This window comes from Clinocottus analis, unplaced genomic scaffold, assembly GCF_023055335.1.
Source record: "Clinocottus analis isolate CAN_PGR_092001 unplaced genomic scaffold, fCliAna1.0.p SCAF_5, whole genome shotgun sequence".
NCBI classification, from domain to species: domain Eukaryota; kingdom Metazoa; phylum Chordata; class Actinopteri; order Perciformes; family Cottidae; genus Clinocottus; species Clinocottus analis.
In genome coordinates, this window is record NW_027176207.1 from 11397474 (window position 1) to 11415269 (window position 17796).

The 17796-nt window shown below is 37.8% G+C and overlaps 1 protein-coding gene across 1 annotated transcript; it reads left to right on the forward strand.

Annotated features, from left to right (window-relative positions):
* The first annotated feature begins 405 nt into the window (after window positions 1-405).
* On the forward strand, window positions 406-9089 carry ufm1 (ubiquitin-fold modifier 1). Its single transcript, XM_068600850.1, has 6 exons — window positions 406-446; window positions 550-606; window positions 2818-2875; window positions 4621-4660; window positions 6334-6366; window positions 8788-9089. Coding segments are annotated over exons 1-6 (264 nt in total). The 5' UTR covers window positions 406-444; the 3' UTR covers window positions 8862-9089.
* Window positions 9090-17796: the final 8707 nt, after the last annotated feature.

Consider the following 17796-nt stretch of genomic DNA (forward strand, 5'->3'; position numbering starts at 1 on the left):
TTTTTACACCTCTGGATGCGGATAGCACATGCAGTTTGTAGGAATGCTGTTTAAAAAAACAAATGTATCATCTACCAAATGCATCGCTACCTTTTTTTAACATTACATTAGGTTTACCTGAGAAAGATGTCGTGTATACAATCTTCATTAACATTTACACGCGCCCAAGAAAATGTCAGTGCGCCTTCTGTTGTCAATTACGGGAAACGTTAGTCGTTCGATATAAATGCCTGACAGTAAATATAACGAATCATTACATACATATTTGTATAATTATTCTGTAAAATAAAGAAAATATCGTTATATTAAACCATGCTGAGATAATCTTTAAAAGACTAAACATACCCATATATGCGTCCAAAAAAGATAACTAAATGGATGACGTGTTTGTAAGGGTCCTTCAGACTTCCGGGTGTGTATAAACGGAGTCGCCTCGCAAAAAACATGTAAGTTTCTGCCCTTTTTGGGGGGTAATTTATACTGAATACATTTCATATTCGTTCGCCTACATTGGGGTGCTAATAATGGTATTTTCCTTCTCTGCATTAGGTCTAAAGTTACGTTTAAAATCACTCTGACGTCGGACCCCCGGCTTCCATATAAAGTGTGAGTACACTGACAGCTCAGCTATAACGTTGCACTCAGTTGCATTTCAGTTTTAAACTATTTATTAACTATGTATTAAACATGTAAGCTTATCGTTGTCCGCAGATGTCGGCATGTCACACAGTCGTTGAAACCTTTGCTGGTGTGTTTAACTCTCGCTGCAAAGGACGCGATCAATGGGGCAGGATGTGTGATATAAGCTTTAATTCACATGCTCATACTGAAAAACATCTGCATTGGTCTTCATCAATATAAAAACATAGTGTCACTGAGCTAATTTGTATATTTTCTGTTGAGTCTTGTGCCTCTGTCTTCTCCATCCATGTCTGCTTTGTTTTGTCACATTCAAGCAGGCTGTGTTACAATTATGGACATTGTCTGATTATATTTTGTTTTGAATATAGTTTTTCCATTAGAAAAAAAAAATCCTAAAATGACTCCCAATCCTTCACTCTTGTATACAGTAATGCTTCCAGTTTGTGAATTCACAAAATTGGGTTGATGCTCTATATATGTGTCTTAAAATAGGATTTAAGCTTGTACAGAAAAAACTGTCCCATTCAGTAGATAAGTTAATTTGCTGCATGCATTTTAAAGTCAAACTTTATACTTGAACGGATGTATCTATTCGAGTTACTTTAAAATGCAATTACAATATGATTGCTTGAACTCTAATTTCGTCACTCCAGATTTAGTCATTTCACTTCAAATTACTAGTTTGAACAGTGTGTGTAAATGATCCAAAGATGTGCCGCTCCTATCAAATGCTATCATGTTACGCAGTATGAAGTAACTGTCACACTATGCTTTGCACTTTCTATAATATTATCTTTTACTTTCCATTGTGTTTTTCGGTGGACGATCACTGTGGGAATTCAAAATGTAGATTGTTGTAGTTAAGTTCATTGGTGGTGTGTGTATGTGTGTGTGTGTGTGTGTGTGTGTGTGTGTGTGTGTGTGTGTGTGTGTGTGTGTGTGTGTGTGTGTGTGTGTGATTCAGGAGAAATTATTATTTATTCACATGGACAGCTCTGTCATAGCCACTATACTACTTTAGAGGGTTATGATTTTCTTTTCACATTTTCTGTACAAAAGCACAACAACACTGTCCTGAAGATTTACCCACCAAATTATATTATACTAAATGTCAGCAATAGGCATTGTGTTGCCATTTTATATTATTTTTTGTATCCCTTTTAAGTCTGTATCTTAGACCTGCACATACAATATGAGCTGAATTGAGCCACGTTGTTGCAGAAAACAGCATAACTGCCTGATATTGAACATTCGGCTAAAAATATCAACTAACATGTTAGTGTCTCTTTTCCCCACCGCACTTATTTGCCACATAACGCATGGTTCGATTTTCCAACAGAATTTTCGAGCTTGAGTACTTTCAAATAAATTCTTACCTTAAAGTGTTGACAGGAAGTTGATTCTTAATGAGATAAAACATAGTCTGGCTGCAGCATGTTTAGAGTGACAATACTGAAGGTAATTAAGGACTTTTATTAATTCTGGTAGAGGACTGGACTTCAACAAAACATGAATCCATGCAGTTCATTTTTAGAATCACCAGTCACATTCAAAGACATGAGCACTCACTCTCAAGTACGGCAACATGCTGGTTTTCATAATGTGACAATCTTTCATTCTCCTTTATGATGGTGAAGCCGCTGCATAAGGTTTGCTCCTCTCTCAGCTACTTGCTGCTGTAAAGTGTGTCAATTGATTTTGCCCCTCACCACCTCAGAGCCTTCTGTACTTCCTTGTTTGACAACTGTGTCTCTCACCTTGACATTTTTTGTTTTCTTTTTCACCCTACATCTCGGAAAATATGTTTGTTGATTTCTATTTTGTATAGACCTCGAACTGCAGGATTAATTTCAGAAGCACCCAAAGAAAAATGTATTTATGCTTAAACGTATCATGAATGGTCTTATATGCTCTGACAAAAATGACTGACGTGAGCCATGTTCTCAACTCCATTGAGGTCAAAATAAATGGTCAGCTACAGGATTGGGCGTTTGCAGTTGTTGAAGTGTAAGGGACTTTTACATCAATGAAGCAGTTCAGGGAGTTTGAGAGATGATATATTATAATGTAGAGGTCACTCATATTTTGAAAAATACATATTAAAACAATAGGGGGTGGTAAAGTAAAGATAAAAATTGGTTTTATGGTGTTTTTAAAATCATTGTTTTCTTACAGACTAAGTGTCCCGGACAGCACACCGTTCACAGCAGTTTTGAAGTTTGCAGCTGAGGAGGTAAGCTTACTGTTTGTGCTTTTCTATTTCTACAGTATGTAAAGTCATCAACAGGGAGTGATATAAAAACACAGTGTATAAACTAACAATGGTCTTTGATATAGTTTTCATGAGGGACTGCACTGCCTTAGTGTTCAATCGATCTTTATTATTTATTCGGATACGTTCATCGAATTTTACATACATGAAATTTGGTCTGTGCATTTAACCTATCATAAGGAGCAGTGGGCTGCTGTGAAGCTCCCGGGGAAATGGAGATATGATATATATGCTAATATGTATTTATCATTCAATGCAGGTTAAAAAAAAACCCACTAAAATACATTCACAACAAAACTCAGCATCAATTTAAAATGTGATATCTTATAAGGAAAGGGCAAACAAAATATAATTGCATAATATTTTTTTTTTTAAAGAAGAAGGAAACAATTGTATATGCTAGTGAGCAAGCGGGTCCTATGAAGAAACAAAACACATCCAATATATGCAATAACAAAGGTCATGTGTCTATTATAATGTGACAAACAAATAAATGATTCTGTTTTTTCATTTCTTTTAATTTTTTATATATATTATGAGCCTCGAAACTAAGTGAACAGCATTTCTCTTACGCTCATCCATGCATCTGTCTATATGCATCATGTAAATATGCATAACTGCTGCACGTGCTGCTTCTACAGAGTGTAAATCATGTGTTCATTTGCTTCTATTACAAGATAGGCCGTTATAAACAGAATCAGTATGGGACTATTGTTTTGTTAAAGGTTTGTAGAATTAAGTGTTCTGAGCCAGTGACAATTTATACCTGTAACTCGTAAGGGCTGTATTTTGCTCTTTGCTTCCAGTGATCATGATAACAGTAGCTCTTTTGTTGGAGAAATGAATAAAAGAAGAAAAAAAACTTTACTGAAAGACATAAATGTAAATCCTTTTATTAAATAATTTCCCAACAGTCGATGACAATTGTGTTTTTCTCCAATTATGTGCTTGATAAAACAAAGTGCAGCAGCCAATCATTTCTGATTTAAATTGTGCTGCATGTGTACCGCATGTGTACTGACTACATGTGCTACCTCGCTAACCGTATCTCCCTGGTGACAGACTGCCCTCTCTATCCTTCCACTGCAAATCTCACCAGCCCACATCCTCTTTTGTCAGCACTGAAGTGGGACATGAATTGTGACCATGCTGAGTGATTTTCTTCCAGAAATTTAAGCATGGCTATCTTTGCCCCAGGCTCTGCCTCTCTCTCTCGCGTGTGTGTGTGTGTGTGTGTGTGTGTGTGTGTGTGTGTGTGTGTGTGTGTGTGTGTGTGTGTGTGTGTGTGTGTGTGTGTGTGTGTGTGTGTGTGTGTGTGTGTGTGTGTGTGTGTGTGTGTGTGTGTGCTGTAAGTCAAAGCCTGATTTTGTGTGAAAAACACAAACACTCACGTGCCTGTCAAGCATAAAAGTTGGCAAAAGACGAAGCATTTTCTTTCTGCTTGTTACACCAAGTTTGTTTCTGAAAACATTTCAACGGCTCCACTTTTGAAGTTGTAACCCAGCAAAGTCTGTGTATCTCAGTGCGCTGACTCAGTGAAAAAGCTTTTCGTTTTGATGATTTATTCACACTGCGTCTTCGGGCCAAGTGGTTGCAACATGTCTGTGATTATTCAACCAAAATATTTTTGTGCTGCTGAAATTTCATAAACGTCAATGTTGTGAATTTCACTAATGGGGATGTTCTCTGTACCCTTCCTTTTACAGTTCAGAGTTCCATCAGCAACAAGTGCAATAATAACAAATGGTGAGTTTAGAGGAAAAGTCTTTCAATTTATTTATTTTTATAACTCTTTAGCAAAAAGGGACATGTTTACCAGCTTGACAGTTATTAGAGAATATCTTCTCCTTCCTTAGAAACCGTGTGTTTTGACAGGACTTCAACCAAAAGCTGTGAGGATTTTAACGAGCTCTACCAAAATAAATCTTTGAACAGCAGTGTGATGCTGAATGCAATGCTGTCAAATCAGTCCTGCTCACCCTGTCGGGTTCATTTTGCTTTAATGACCCGCTCGCTGTACATTATCACACTAATGACATGGCCGCTGACTAAAAATCAATACTTTTACACAAAGTATTTTCTTACACCTTTTCCATGTTTTGTAGTATTACAACTGAATATTATGTTCCTAACATTCACAGAATGTCTGAAAAACATGTTACCTGCCAAATCTGAAGAAGTTGCTATTTGTTGCCTCACCTTTTTCCCTGTTTCTTTAGATTAAGAAATAAACCTTCCCTGAAATTCTCATTGACTTTTCGGTCTTGGGTGTACAGTCCAGTCTTGTCTTTCTCCTGCTGTACATTATCAGACATAACGCTCCTTTAACATGGTCTCACAGAGAGGATAAGAGGTATCATTCATAACATTACACAAGTACCATGTGGACTTTACGGCACATGTATTCCTGGTCCTCATGTTTCAAAGGAGAAAGTACAAGCTGCACTCTTTGTCTGCTATTTATTCTGTTTAAGAGGCATTGAGATGACATGTATTGAACTGGGTTGGCTACCAGCTGGATCCACAAGATCTCTGCACTCAGACCCACACTAACACACACTGGCCTATGATTGACACGTTTTATCTTCACATGAGAGACGAGTTAGCGACCTTATTAGAGCTTACATACAGCAGCAATGTGGAAGATATGGCCATTTTGTGATATGCTGCCACTAATACTGCTTCTTACAAAATTACTTCATTTACAACATGATGTGCTGAGGCTAAAAATACAACTAAATTCAAGCAGTTTGAACTTCAGCCTGGATGGAAAGTGTTTCATTGTTACAGCTATCCAACAGATGTATGTCTAAATCAAACTGAACCAGGACATTTTCTTCTTTTTTTTTTAGCCGGATCACTTGTAACCACAGTTATAGTAATAACCTGAACAAATAACAGTAAATGGTTTAATTATCAAGTGGTTGGCTTAGTCATTGTTTCCCACCAATTAAACCATGTGGCACCACATCAAATCTGATTCATGTTGTTGTTCGCCTGGTTTAGCTCTGTACTTTGTGTGAGGCAAATGAGAAAGAGAAGTTTAGAGAAAGTCTGCCTGATGTTTTTTCTCATAGAAAGATGACGTGTTTAGGGTACTGTGGGAAAAATTGGATAGATGAGTGTTACCTAATAAGATTGAGATGAGATTTGTGTTGAAATGGCTGATATCTGATCTCTGCCATGTCAAATAATACAAATTGTAGTTATATCTGTGCAGAATAACAGATGTTATCATCCAGATGGATTTGCCTGCTCCTGAGGCACTGTGATTCATGCATTATTCACCTATTGTAACATCTTTATGGATAAACTAGGAATATTGTAAATTATTTTCATTTATGTGTTAATGTTATTTGCCTGACAATATTTTTGCTTTACATTGGGTTGTTTTTTTTACTTTAATTCTTGCCTTGCAGATGGAATAGGAATCAATCCTGCCCAGACAGCAGGTGAGTTGTTGGTTTTTCTTCTCTCTTTTTTTTTGCATCCCCACAAAAGCCACTCTTGATGGTACTTTTCATTTATTTCCAACATGTACATAATCAACCTTGGGGCTTTTTAAGCTTTTTGTCACTTGCCAATGTGTTTTCTTCAAAGCACACCCTGAATAAAGCAGGTTTCGTAATGCACTTTGTTAATGCTGGAGGCAGTGTGTTAATAGTCTTAAACGTTAATTTGATACAGCCCTCAGCGGCAGTGACTAATGTGGGTGGTTGCACAAAGAAGACAAAGAAAAGTAAGGCCTGATATGAAAAACCTGCAATGTTACAAATCAATCTGTGATCAAGCAGTCCCACCTAATATAATCAGAGTTATTTAAATCAAATTTGAAGGCTATAATTGAACTGTTCTTAGTGGATGTAAAAGACCGGTCAGAGATGTTGAGCAGTGCTCGTTGATAAAAGATTGAAAAATCTATAATAAATGCAGAAGAAATATTCTAAAAAAAAACAGCAAACACGTGTTGATGTTTTTTTGGAAGAGCAGGAAAGTCTAGCCACATTGTCCTGTCCTCAAAAGGAAGTAACTTCACCCAATCTGTCTCTTACCCAGTGGTTCTTAAACTGTGGGGTGCGACCCTCTAGTAGGGCGCGGAGGTATTACAGGTGGGGTGCAGGGAGAGATGCAGATTCTTTTTTTGTGTTAAGAATCCTTTATTAATCCCATAGTGGGGGGGGGGGGGGGGGGGGATTATTCTCTGCATATATATATATATATATATATATATATATATATATATATATATATATATATATATATATATATATATATATATATATCCAACCGGCTTCCTTCGTAATCTTTTTGTCAAATATGATTTTTTTTTGCACATATATGACTTTTATTTGTATTGTTTTAACAAAGTGATCGCACATGTTATTAGTTTTTGTCAGATGGAGCAATCTGGTTTACTTGAAAGGGATTTCAATTTTCTTTAATCTATTAATTAAAAAAGCACGGATGCAGGAGTCTCAAAAAGTTGGACCATTTTGTTCTAATGTTGTTGGGGTGGTGGGGCCCGAACATTTTGCTTCCTCCAAAGTGGGGCGTGACAAAAAAAGTGTGAGAACCACTGCTGTAACCCAGGGGTGATGTAATCTTGAGCCATAATGCGAGATTCCATCACCATTGGGTGCGTTCAAACATCCAGCCATATTTGTATTGGTGTTAAATAAAATGAAGTCACTAAAATAATCCAAATTGGACTGACACATCTGTGTTGGAGTAGGCCTCATTGTGTTTACTGATTCATGAATATAGATGCAATGCCTAAGGATGCAGTTTATAAAGTTAAATTCAATTAAAATATAACCTCATACTGGAGGCGAACTATATGCATTAAGCTTTTTAGTCATAATTTACTTGATTTAAGATTCCCGCATTATTGCCAAACCCTGGTGAATCACTTTTTCTCCATGACAGCCTCCTCTGTGTTTCCCTGAGGATCATACTGACTGCGTTACAGAGTAATGGATGACTGGATTTTCTGCACAGAGCAGGAGAAGCTAATGCCTGCTTTGACCGAAGGCAGCATTGAGTCTTTTCTGCTAAGAAAGGAAAAAGTGATGGGCATTGACAATAGCTTTTTATCTGCGTAACATTCAAGCTGTGTGCTGCCAAGAATAGCCTCAGTTCAGACACCTCTGTCAGATTGCCCTTTTCAACCGCTGCAGCCACTCTGCCGCTTGTTCATCGGCTTGAGTACACGGAGGAAATTGATCCTATGTCATTTTGCGATCTCTTCTTCTTAATGTGTCTTTATGAGGCCAATAACATACATTTCCTGTGGCATAGCAGGAATGAGTTATACATATATGATCTCAGCATGATTGACGGTTGAACGAACAAATTAATGACAAAATCAGCTCTCTGTGTTTTTATCATGCAGCATTTATAAATTATTCAAATGAACCCGCCGTGTGTGTTCTCGCCTAAATCCACCTACTGGCTAATTAACTGGCCTCCGTTGAAGGACACACATGCTGAGAAGGAGATGGCAGGAAATAATGTAATCCTTCAGTTTAGACCTCTCTGAGCATGTCTTGCACCCTTTACAATGAATCCAGATGTTTGTGTAACTGCTCAACTTGTTGTGCAACTTTGTGAACAAATCTATACATTCGAATTACATTTCAGCCTTGTGATTAATCTTCTTGTTAAGGTTTAAACAAATCATTTACGGTTAGGCAAACAAAGTCAAAGTGTTGTCAATGATTTTCATCACTCATTTCTGATAGTAAAAAGTCCAACTTTCGCTCCCAGCTGGTGATTTGACGTGTAATTTTCATTGAAAAAATAAAATAATTTTTTTTTAGAGAACCCAAATCATACACTGTGATCTTTATATGCTGCTCTGTCTTGTGTTGCAGGAAATGTGTTTCTTAAACATGGCTCAGAGCTTCGCATCATTCCCAGAGACCGAGTGGGAGGACGAGGAGACTGATGCTGCTTTTCCTTGTTGACGACATAATGACTCACCCGGCAAAATCATATAACACTTCAGACCCAGGAAACACCCCAGCTTGTGTCATATTTATCCTCTGGCCCACAACTGACAGTGACTCACAAGAGAATATGTATATTTAAACTTGCTGATGGAATGCACTCAAACTTGCATGCTCCTTGCTTCTTCATTCTCAGTTATATTTTTCATTAAATGATTGGTGTGACAGGGAGTTTCCTGAGGTACCGAGTTATTAATATACACAAACGCAGCAGATGCATCATGGAAATGATTTGGCTCAGATTAACAAACTGTTCTCGCTTTTGTATCTTTGTAAATGACAATAAATCATCATAACTAACAATAACACATTTTTTGGTTATCAGCAATGTGAATATGGAAATATGAGAGGTTAAAATATGTCTACAACATGTTTTTAAAGGCCATCATATTATGTGGCTGTTGATGTGAAGGTAAATTGTCTGTTCACATATTTTGATACAATATTTTTTGTCAGTACTTCTCAAACACAAGATAAATATACTTGCATCATGGTTGTGTATTTGACTTGTATTGTGGACAAGCTCCTTTCATAACTCAAGGAACATTTACTTGTGAGCTAATGTAAGGGCATGTTCATCTGTCAGGCACGTGGATCTTTGCTGCCCTCTGTCAGGTTACATTTCAACATCAGTTGGTACTCACCCAGATGCCTTTTCTCTGTATTTCAAGCTATGTTATTATGCCCCATCCCACAATTAATATAAAACCGACTACATTGAGTAATAGAGAGAACGGTAGAACTATTTAATATGCACTGCTAGCTTAATTAAGGGCTGAGGAGCAGGTGCTGAGCAAACAAAGCAGGCATCCCAAAAGCTTTGATTTATTTGTTGTATTTGTGGAGGCCCCAAAATGCATCACAATAGCTATCAATAGCTTTTTATCCCACAGCACCAAAAACTGATTTTACACTGAAAATATATTAACTGTTTTATTGCAGATTGTGGTCTTGTGTTTTTTTCTTATGGTAGGATCTATACTGGCAATTTGACAAATTAGAATTAGAAAACATACTTTCATATTCAAATGATTCTTATCCCAAACAAACTCCTGACTAATGGGTAGACCAGTAGTTTGTGCTTTATTGTTTCTCTGACTGATTAATGAGGGAACAGGGTTTATTTTCCTCTTCACATTAATCAGTTTTATCGGAGAAGGTCCGAGTAATTTGTTTCTGAATTGGTTCCCTTTCTCCACCCCGCAAAAACCAAAACGTGTACGCGGTAAAGAAAAAAATAGGCTAGAGAGAATAATGGAGCGTGCATGCTGTAATGCACAAGAGAAAGCACACCGTTGTGTCTCAGCATCTATTACGATGCAGCCTTGTATGGGGGTGCTGGAATGCCATCATAAATGGATTTTCTCATTTATCTTAATCAAAGTCTCTGCTGGGTACATTCACCAGAAATGTACTCCTGAAATGGAAAAAGACCACATAGTGACAGTGTTGGTCTACAAATATTGTAATTGTTGCCGTAATTTAATACTTATAAGCACTATGTGTTCCTGGTTAAATTAAAACTTAGAAAGAGTTTCAGGCTAGCATAAATATTTGACAATTTTTACATGCTCGCTAAGTACAACAATTTAAGATAACCTTGATTAATTGAAAGGAAAAAAAAAACCATATCCTCTGATTCTGCACTCTTTTAGGCATCACACAACCAAAAATGTGTGCTACATTTTTTTTATCTTCACGAGCAGTGAGGTAGAGCGATGCTTTATAATCTCATTTCAGGTTGAGCTGTCTGTCCTGAGCTCAGTTCTGGATGAACTGCTCACAAAGCTGGCTCACAGTGTTGCCCAGATGAAATCCTGACTGGGACTCACACAAGAGAAGAATTTCTTTTGATCCACCAGAGCATCGGCAGCAGAACCATTTCAGACGTCTGCAAGTCCATCCCAGGGAACATAATGATAAATCGCAGTCTATCGACTGCTGTGAAGCCAATTCTGCAGGCGGATGCCACATCATGGTCAGGCTGAGAGTCTCTGCTAAACACTGTGGAGTCCTTCAGTTGAAATGAGGCAATGCAAAAAGAAAGGGAGGAGTAGATGTGTGTGTAGCTGTGGGCTGATTCAGCATTTGGGATGATATATGGAGGAAAATATATGTTTAATAGTTTGTTAATTGGGTTGCAATGAACTGAGCGTGGGCAGGTCTGTTGTCCGCTGCTCTCCACCCTCTTGAATTTGTCTCCATAACCAGACGGCAGTTTCTCCTCAAATTGCAGCAGATGTGTTTTTTAGAAAGACGCAGAAACAAGTAAGAACTTCAGAACAAAATACTGCAGTTGTTATACAATGTGCAGTGTAAATCACTTGTTGAAAAATGCTTAAGTCGGGGTTTTAAAAACTCACAATAAGCTAACTTTGATTGATTTGTATTGAAATCAAAGATTGTCCATGCAGCTCATGATGAGTCAGAGAATGGTTTGAAATCTCCATTGTTTTTAAAGTCTTAGATTCAAACATGTAGATATGCAGAGAAACAGGAAACGCTGATTGCAGGGAAGAGATTCCTACTGACTGATTTCAGTGGCCGTGCATCGAGAAGAGATAGAGGAATCAAGACCAACTGCACTAAAAAATAGCTTTTTACCATTGACTCCACTGCTTTATAAATGACATGTTGAGCAGGCTCCTTGGCCTCCCATTAAAAGCAGCCAATCTAAAATAAGATCAGGTGGTACTTCACAGAGACAGAGTAGAGATAAACCCAGCGGTCACAGATCAGTAAATCAGACGAAAAAATAGGGAAGCAGGGAATGGAAACAGCCCCCATCTGACAGCCAATCAGCTCATTTTCAATTCATTCTGTCACTCAAGCACATGCAACACATGTGTGCAGGTGTGTATGCAAACAGTGTCCCAAATGAGCTGGCACCTCAATCACCACATGCACACACCTTCATCACCACATGCACACACCTTCATCACCACATGCACACACCTCCATCACCACATACACACACCTCCATCACCACATGCACACAGCCAGGTGGGAAAAGCCATTTGAGGCTCTACATCGAGAATATTTAATTATATGAATGACCTAATTCTGCCCCCTTCTGTCTTGAAATTAGTATGGCAGCTGGAGGGAAACCCCATAGGGAGCACACACACACTGATGGACCTCTCCAATGGATGTTGTTCTATCTCTTCCTCTGCAGAACGTCTACTACTAATTAATCTTGTTGGAGTATAGATATTTTGGCACCCAGCCAATTTAGCTATGCTGCAACTATCTCTAAATCAGCAATGAGATGTAAACTCTCCATTTATCTTTAGAGGAAGAGTATTCTTTATCAAAGATCTGGATATCTGATATCCTTCAAGTTGAAGTGAGATATATAATGTGGCTTTAAAGCAGAATTTTAGAGCATCGCTTTGTGTTATCTTTCTTTTTTCTTGAAATTAATTTCAGATTTATTTATCCAGGAAAGCCATATTGAGATTAAAAATTTCCTTTCAAAAGTCTCATGGCCAAGACAGCAGTGACATACAGTTTCACAATGTTTAAGACGTACAGATAAAACAGTGACAGAACATTTTTAGATCACAGCGTGAGACTCAAGTCGTGATCATATCATAGTTCACACATGGTGCACATTCCTCATTTAAAAACATCTACTATCAGATGAACCTTCCCCCAACTCTTTCAATCTAATTTTAAAAACACCTAAAGAGACCATCTCCCGTAGCCCCAGAGCAGCCTGCAGCAGATTCTGAGACGCAGGAGCAGCAAACCTAAAACCCCATTTTACCCATTTCTTGACGGACGTTGGGGACAGCTAGCAAGATTAGGCCTTGCGCATTTGTTACTGAGTGAAGACGGTAGCTTCCAGAATTTTTATGATGATTTTTTTACACAGATAAGATGGAAGTGCATTAAGAATTGTTTTAAAAATAAGGACATGCCAATGATTTAGTCTACGGATGGACAATGCAGGCCAACCAGCCAAAGAGGTATATATTTGTATACACATGCTGTAGATCGATGTACTGCGTTTTCCTTTTTTCTGTGTATTTTAAAATGTAAGGCACCTAATAATCTACTGATATATATATATATATATATATATATATATATATATATATATATATATATATATATATATATATATATATATATATATATATATATATATATATATTCTTGGTATTATACAAGTCCAGTCTACAGCCACACTAGATCAGGCAGGGTCAGCAGTGCTATGCGCTAAATACTAACATTAGCATGCTAAAATGCTAACATTTCTAACGTGCTGATGCTCAGCAGGTGTAATGTTGACCTTCTTCACCATTATTAGTTTTATGTTAGCAACCTAACAATTTCTAACTACCAAGCACAAAGTACAGTGAATGTGATGGAAAAGACAAAAGTTATGCAGATTTTTGGTAATAAACCAGAAGTCTCAGTGTGTTTCAAATGTCATGGCAATTCGTCCACTAGTTATCGCGACATTTCACTTGAAACAAAAATGTCAACCGAATGATTGTGTCTGGTGACCATAAAATACTTGGTGAGGTATTTCAGTCTGGACCAAAGTGGCGGCCAACTAGTATCGTCCATAAAGCCCCACAGAACGAATAGCTAAAATGAACAAAGCAAGACAGAGATGGAAAGTAGTTGTGAAGCCTCACACTATATCCGTGCTCACACCGACGTGGACACATCGCGTTCTATCACTGAGACAAAACGAGCTGCTGTTGGGAAATGACACTGGCTTAGACTTTTCTGTCTCTGTTTTGACCAAGCTTCATGGATAAAGCACAAACAAGCTAAACTCAGCTTGTGGCTATTGTGTCCTTAGAATACACTCTCCAAGTGGTTTATTAATACTCCCACAAGCCCTTTAAACACATTGGGACAAAATGTTGGTGCAGAGAGAAAAGAGATACAAAGAACAAGGGGATTATAAAAGATTAGCTCTAGACTCCCTCAAGAGATTTAAGAGACCACTTAGCTCAAAGGGGAAAAAAACAGATGAGTTAGTGACTTTCAAATGCGTTTAAGACGTGTAGAGTTTATCTTTGCAGTTGAAAACTACAACTGATACCTTTAAATCAACACTTTATTTAACTATTGTAGGCGGTCATATGCCTTCATCTCTAACATGAAGAAAACATGAGCAAGCCAATTAATGTTAGCAAAACGTACAACATTGTCATACAACATCAATGCTGGGAAGTTAATAAATTCACCTACATTTACCTCTATAACGTAATTATTTGACTGAATACCAACTGAAAAAATGATAAAGGCTAATTTATGTCATAAATAGAGAGCGCAAATAAGCTTCATGCGAGCGCAAATCAAACAGTTTTGCGCGTAATTTACTTAGACGAGTGCTTTTACGTCACTCCGCGAGCAAATGTTACTCTTGTGAATTTTTAACCTGCTTGCTCTTGAAGCTTTAAACTGCTCTCGCCTGTCTGTTGCGTGCTCTCTCTCCAGTTGATTTTCTTTTCGACAGTAAGCGGGCGGACCCAGTCACCATCGTATCTCTCCATCTCATTGGACTAAAGTTGCAAGTAGGCGGTAAAAAGCTTTTTTGCAATAACTTGGGATTCAGTATGAGACATAGCAGACCAAAAGACAAACATACAATTGTATATATCTTGTGTTTATAAATATGTATTTCATATATATACTTATATATTTATATAGATACACATATAATTGCAAACAATTCGGTCAAAAGTAATAACCCTACCCCACTGTAGTTTAAAGTAAAAATTAAATTAAAATCTTAAGTTATAAATCTTAACCTTTCAGTCAAACTGATGGAACGTTACTGTGAATAATAAACTAATAAAGATTGCTCGTTAGATCCTCAAAACCGAATTATATCTCATTTTGCCGCTACGGAGAAATTGGAGCCAGCGGATGATTAAAACAAGTCCTGCCGGGACGAGGCTGCTCTCGGCGGGCAGCAGAGAGCTGACCACCTGGTGCTGGCGGCGCTCACCTGTCCCACGAGCAGCACCTAAAATCGTTGCCTTTTTAAGTAGACTGATTCTTGACAAACCTAGCACAGATTTGATGCTTAAACAACTAACTTTTCAGCTGAAAACATCTTAAATTACATATTGTGGCTCAACAACAGTAGTATTCAGAGAACGTCAACTTTCAGTTGTGTTTTCTCATCCGCCATTGTTCCCTGTTTGCTGGTGTGAAATGCATTCTGATATCCAGCCAATCCAAAGACGAGGGTTGTAACCAATGAGATGTAGAGATACAATGGTGACTGGGTCCGCCCACTTACTGTTAAAAAGAAAATTTACTCGAGAGAGAGCGGGCAACAGACATGTAAGTGCAGTTTAAAGCTTCAAGAGCAAGCTGGTTAAAAATTTGTGAGCGCAACTTTTGCTTGCGCGAAAGCAACTTTTGCTCGCGCGAGTGGGGATTTTGCTCGCGGAGTGATGTAAAAGCGCTCGTCAAAGTAAATTACGTGCGCAACTGTTCGATTTGCGTGCTCTCGTGGAGCTCATTTGTGCTCTCTATTTATGACATTAATTTGCCTTCATAAAAAATATGTTGACGTCGAAAGATTTGCACTTTTGAATCCAGGCTTACAAAGGTGAGTAACCGGTGCTTGAAGCGAAGGTGAACCGTTTCACCACAGAAACATGGTCTGCACCTATGAAGAGATACAAAAAGGGATGATTCATTTTATATCTAAAAAGACATTTAGCTTGCATGTAATTCTAGAAACTTGAGTTGGCCATCAGACAAACAGCAATGGCCCAGAAGGGGAGAGGTGATGAGAGGCAGAAGGTATTTTTCATGAACTCGTCAGATAAGATGATGATTCACCAATTGATGGATGGATGGATGGATGATTCAGCATCTCAGGAGCGTGTTTATTGGACCTTTCTATACAAGATGTGTTATCACAGATCTCACTGGGAGAATCTTGTGTCTTAATTTCATTGGATAACAAAATTCACCTCAGTCTAAAATGTATTTGCATACCAAGAACAATAACACCGAGATAAATCCTCCTCTATGCATTTATCATTATGGGGTCTTAAGCTAACACAATTTCAGTCTCACCGGAGTCATGAAATCAGATCGAAATTGAAATACTAGCTCCCAAGGACATAATGTGTTCCTCCAGGAAGCCACAGTGTCTATCCAAAAGTATTACTAGAAGAATAACTTGTCTTTTCAGTTGTATTTTGTCTTCTGTGGTTCTGGAGGGAGCTGTGTAAAGTCTGAGAAGAAAACGTGACATGTCATCAGGGTTATCTCGGCTTGGACTCGAGAGTTTAATATTTAACAGAGAGTCTGCGTTATATGTGAGGTTTGAAAGAAATGGGTTTTTAGGAGGCAGAGGTGAAAGACGTAATTGAGCGTCAGTCTTCATAAGACTGAAAAGTCAAAATATCTCGGCCTCTGCAGCTTCAATTTTCATCGTTATTTTTTAAATCTTTCTCCTCCGAGTCAACCAACTTTAAAGAAGTGCAATACTAAATGGCCAAAAACTTTGAAGCGTAGGATAATGGTAGAATAGCTTTATTTCTTTAAGTTAGGCTGTGGCCGTCTTGAGTCTTCTACCTCTTGCTTTACAAATGCTTAAATCTAGACATGTTTGAATTTGTTAACACATTAAAATGTCTGGAGCCCATTTCAAACAAACATAAAGTACGTATCTCATTTAATTGATTAGTTATATCTTTCTGATATTTCTATTTCTTTTTATCTTCCCCTTCCTCTCACACTGCAGTACAAATGAATCCCAATACAACTATACCCCAACTGCTGCCATCTTCACAACGCTGAGTGTGTTTGTCACAGTAAACTGTAATGTGTCTGCTGATAAGATATGAAGTTACTGCCCTGAGCGGTCTTCTGTCATCAGAATCTCACTGTGCCCTGATGCTGTGTGTGTGTGTGTGTGTGTGTGTGTGTGTGTGTGTGTGTGTGTGTGTGTGTGTGTGTGTGTGTGTGTGCAGTAGGTGTTGACAAGAAACAGGGGAAATGGTGTATGAACTGTTAACCTTCAATGTAGCTGCACACTCTCCGCCAAAACTTTATTCTGCTGTAAGACTTTTTCTCTTCTCTTCAAAGTCTGTCTTTAACAGCGCAGCTTTCACTCAGTATCTGTGCAAGATATTCTCTCTGCAAGGTGGATAAATGTATTGTTCAGATTGAACATCATTTTTTTTTGGTGCCTTTCTACAGTGTGTCTTTCTTATAATCTTACATGCACTGATTCTGTTTACCGCTCTCAGCCTTGAGCCATGCAAAAACCGTTGACAGCCATGTTGTGATCAGTGGAAATAAATCACTGTAACACACAAGCATGAACAAAGAAAAGGTTTAGTTCTCGAGCTGTCAAAGCAACTTGATGTGTGTCAAGTTGTCAACACCTTTAACACTTGATTCATGATCTGATTCCTGAAATGCTGCTGCCGCGCTTCACCACAAGAGAGCAGTAGCCTATTAAAAAATAATAACTCCATTTATTTCCCTCATTATTTAGATAAAAATCCTAACTGCTTTTAAATGATTGATTTGCCTCATATAAATCAAGAAGAAATGAGATGTTTATTATATTTTTGTCACACTACTGAAATGTCAATAATCTGCAAGAATCTTTGCCAGTCTAAATTGTATGTTCTGTGTGAATAAGTCTCTTATTGTTTCCAAGAAGAAATTTGGTCTCTGGAAAATAAACACCCTAATTTGTTGCCTTCTAGTCTTATCTGTTAATACGCTCCAAAAGGATTTATATGAAAATATAAAAACAATTAAAATGGAAGTCTTGAAAATATGCTAAGAAATGTTTCATGGGTTTGAAAAGTCTTCACTTCACTTCTGTTCTCTTCTTCATCATTGGTCCATGTTACAGTTCACAGT

Bases quoted from the DNA above. Each gene is read 5' to 3' on its own strand.
- ufm1 (XM_068600850.1), top strand. The intron at 2,876-4,620 runs GTAAGCTTACTG...TTCCTTTTACAG, and splicing joins TGAAGTTTGCAGCTGAGGAG to TTCAGAGTTCCATCAGCAAC. The intron at 4,661-6,333 runs GTGAGTTTAGAG...CTTGCCTTGCAG, and splicing joins AAGTGCAATAATAACAAATG to ATGGAATAGGAATCAATCCT.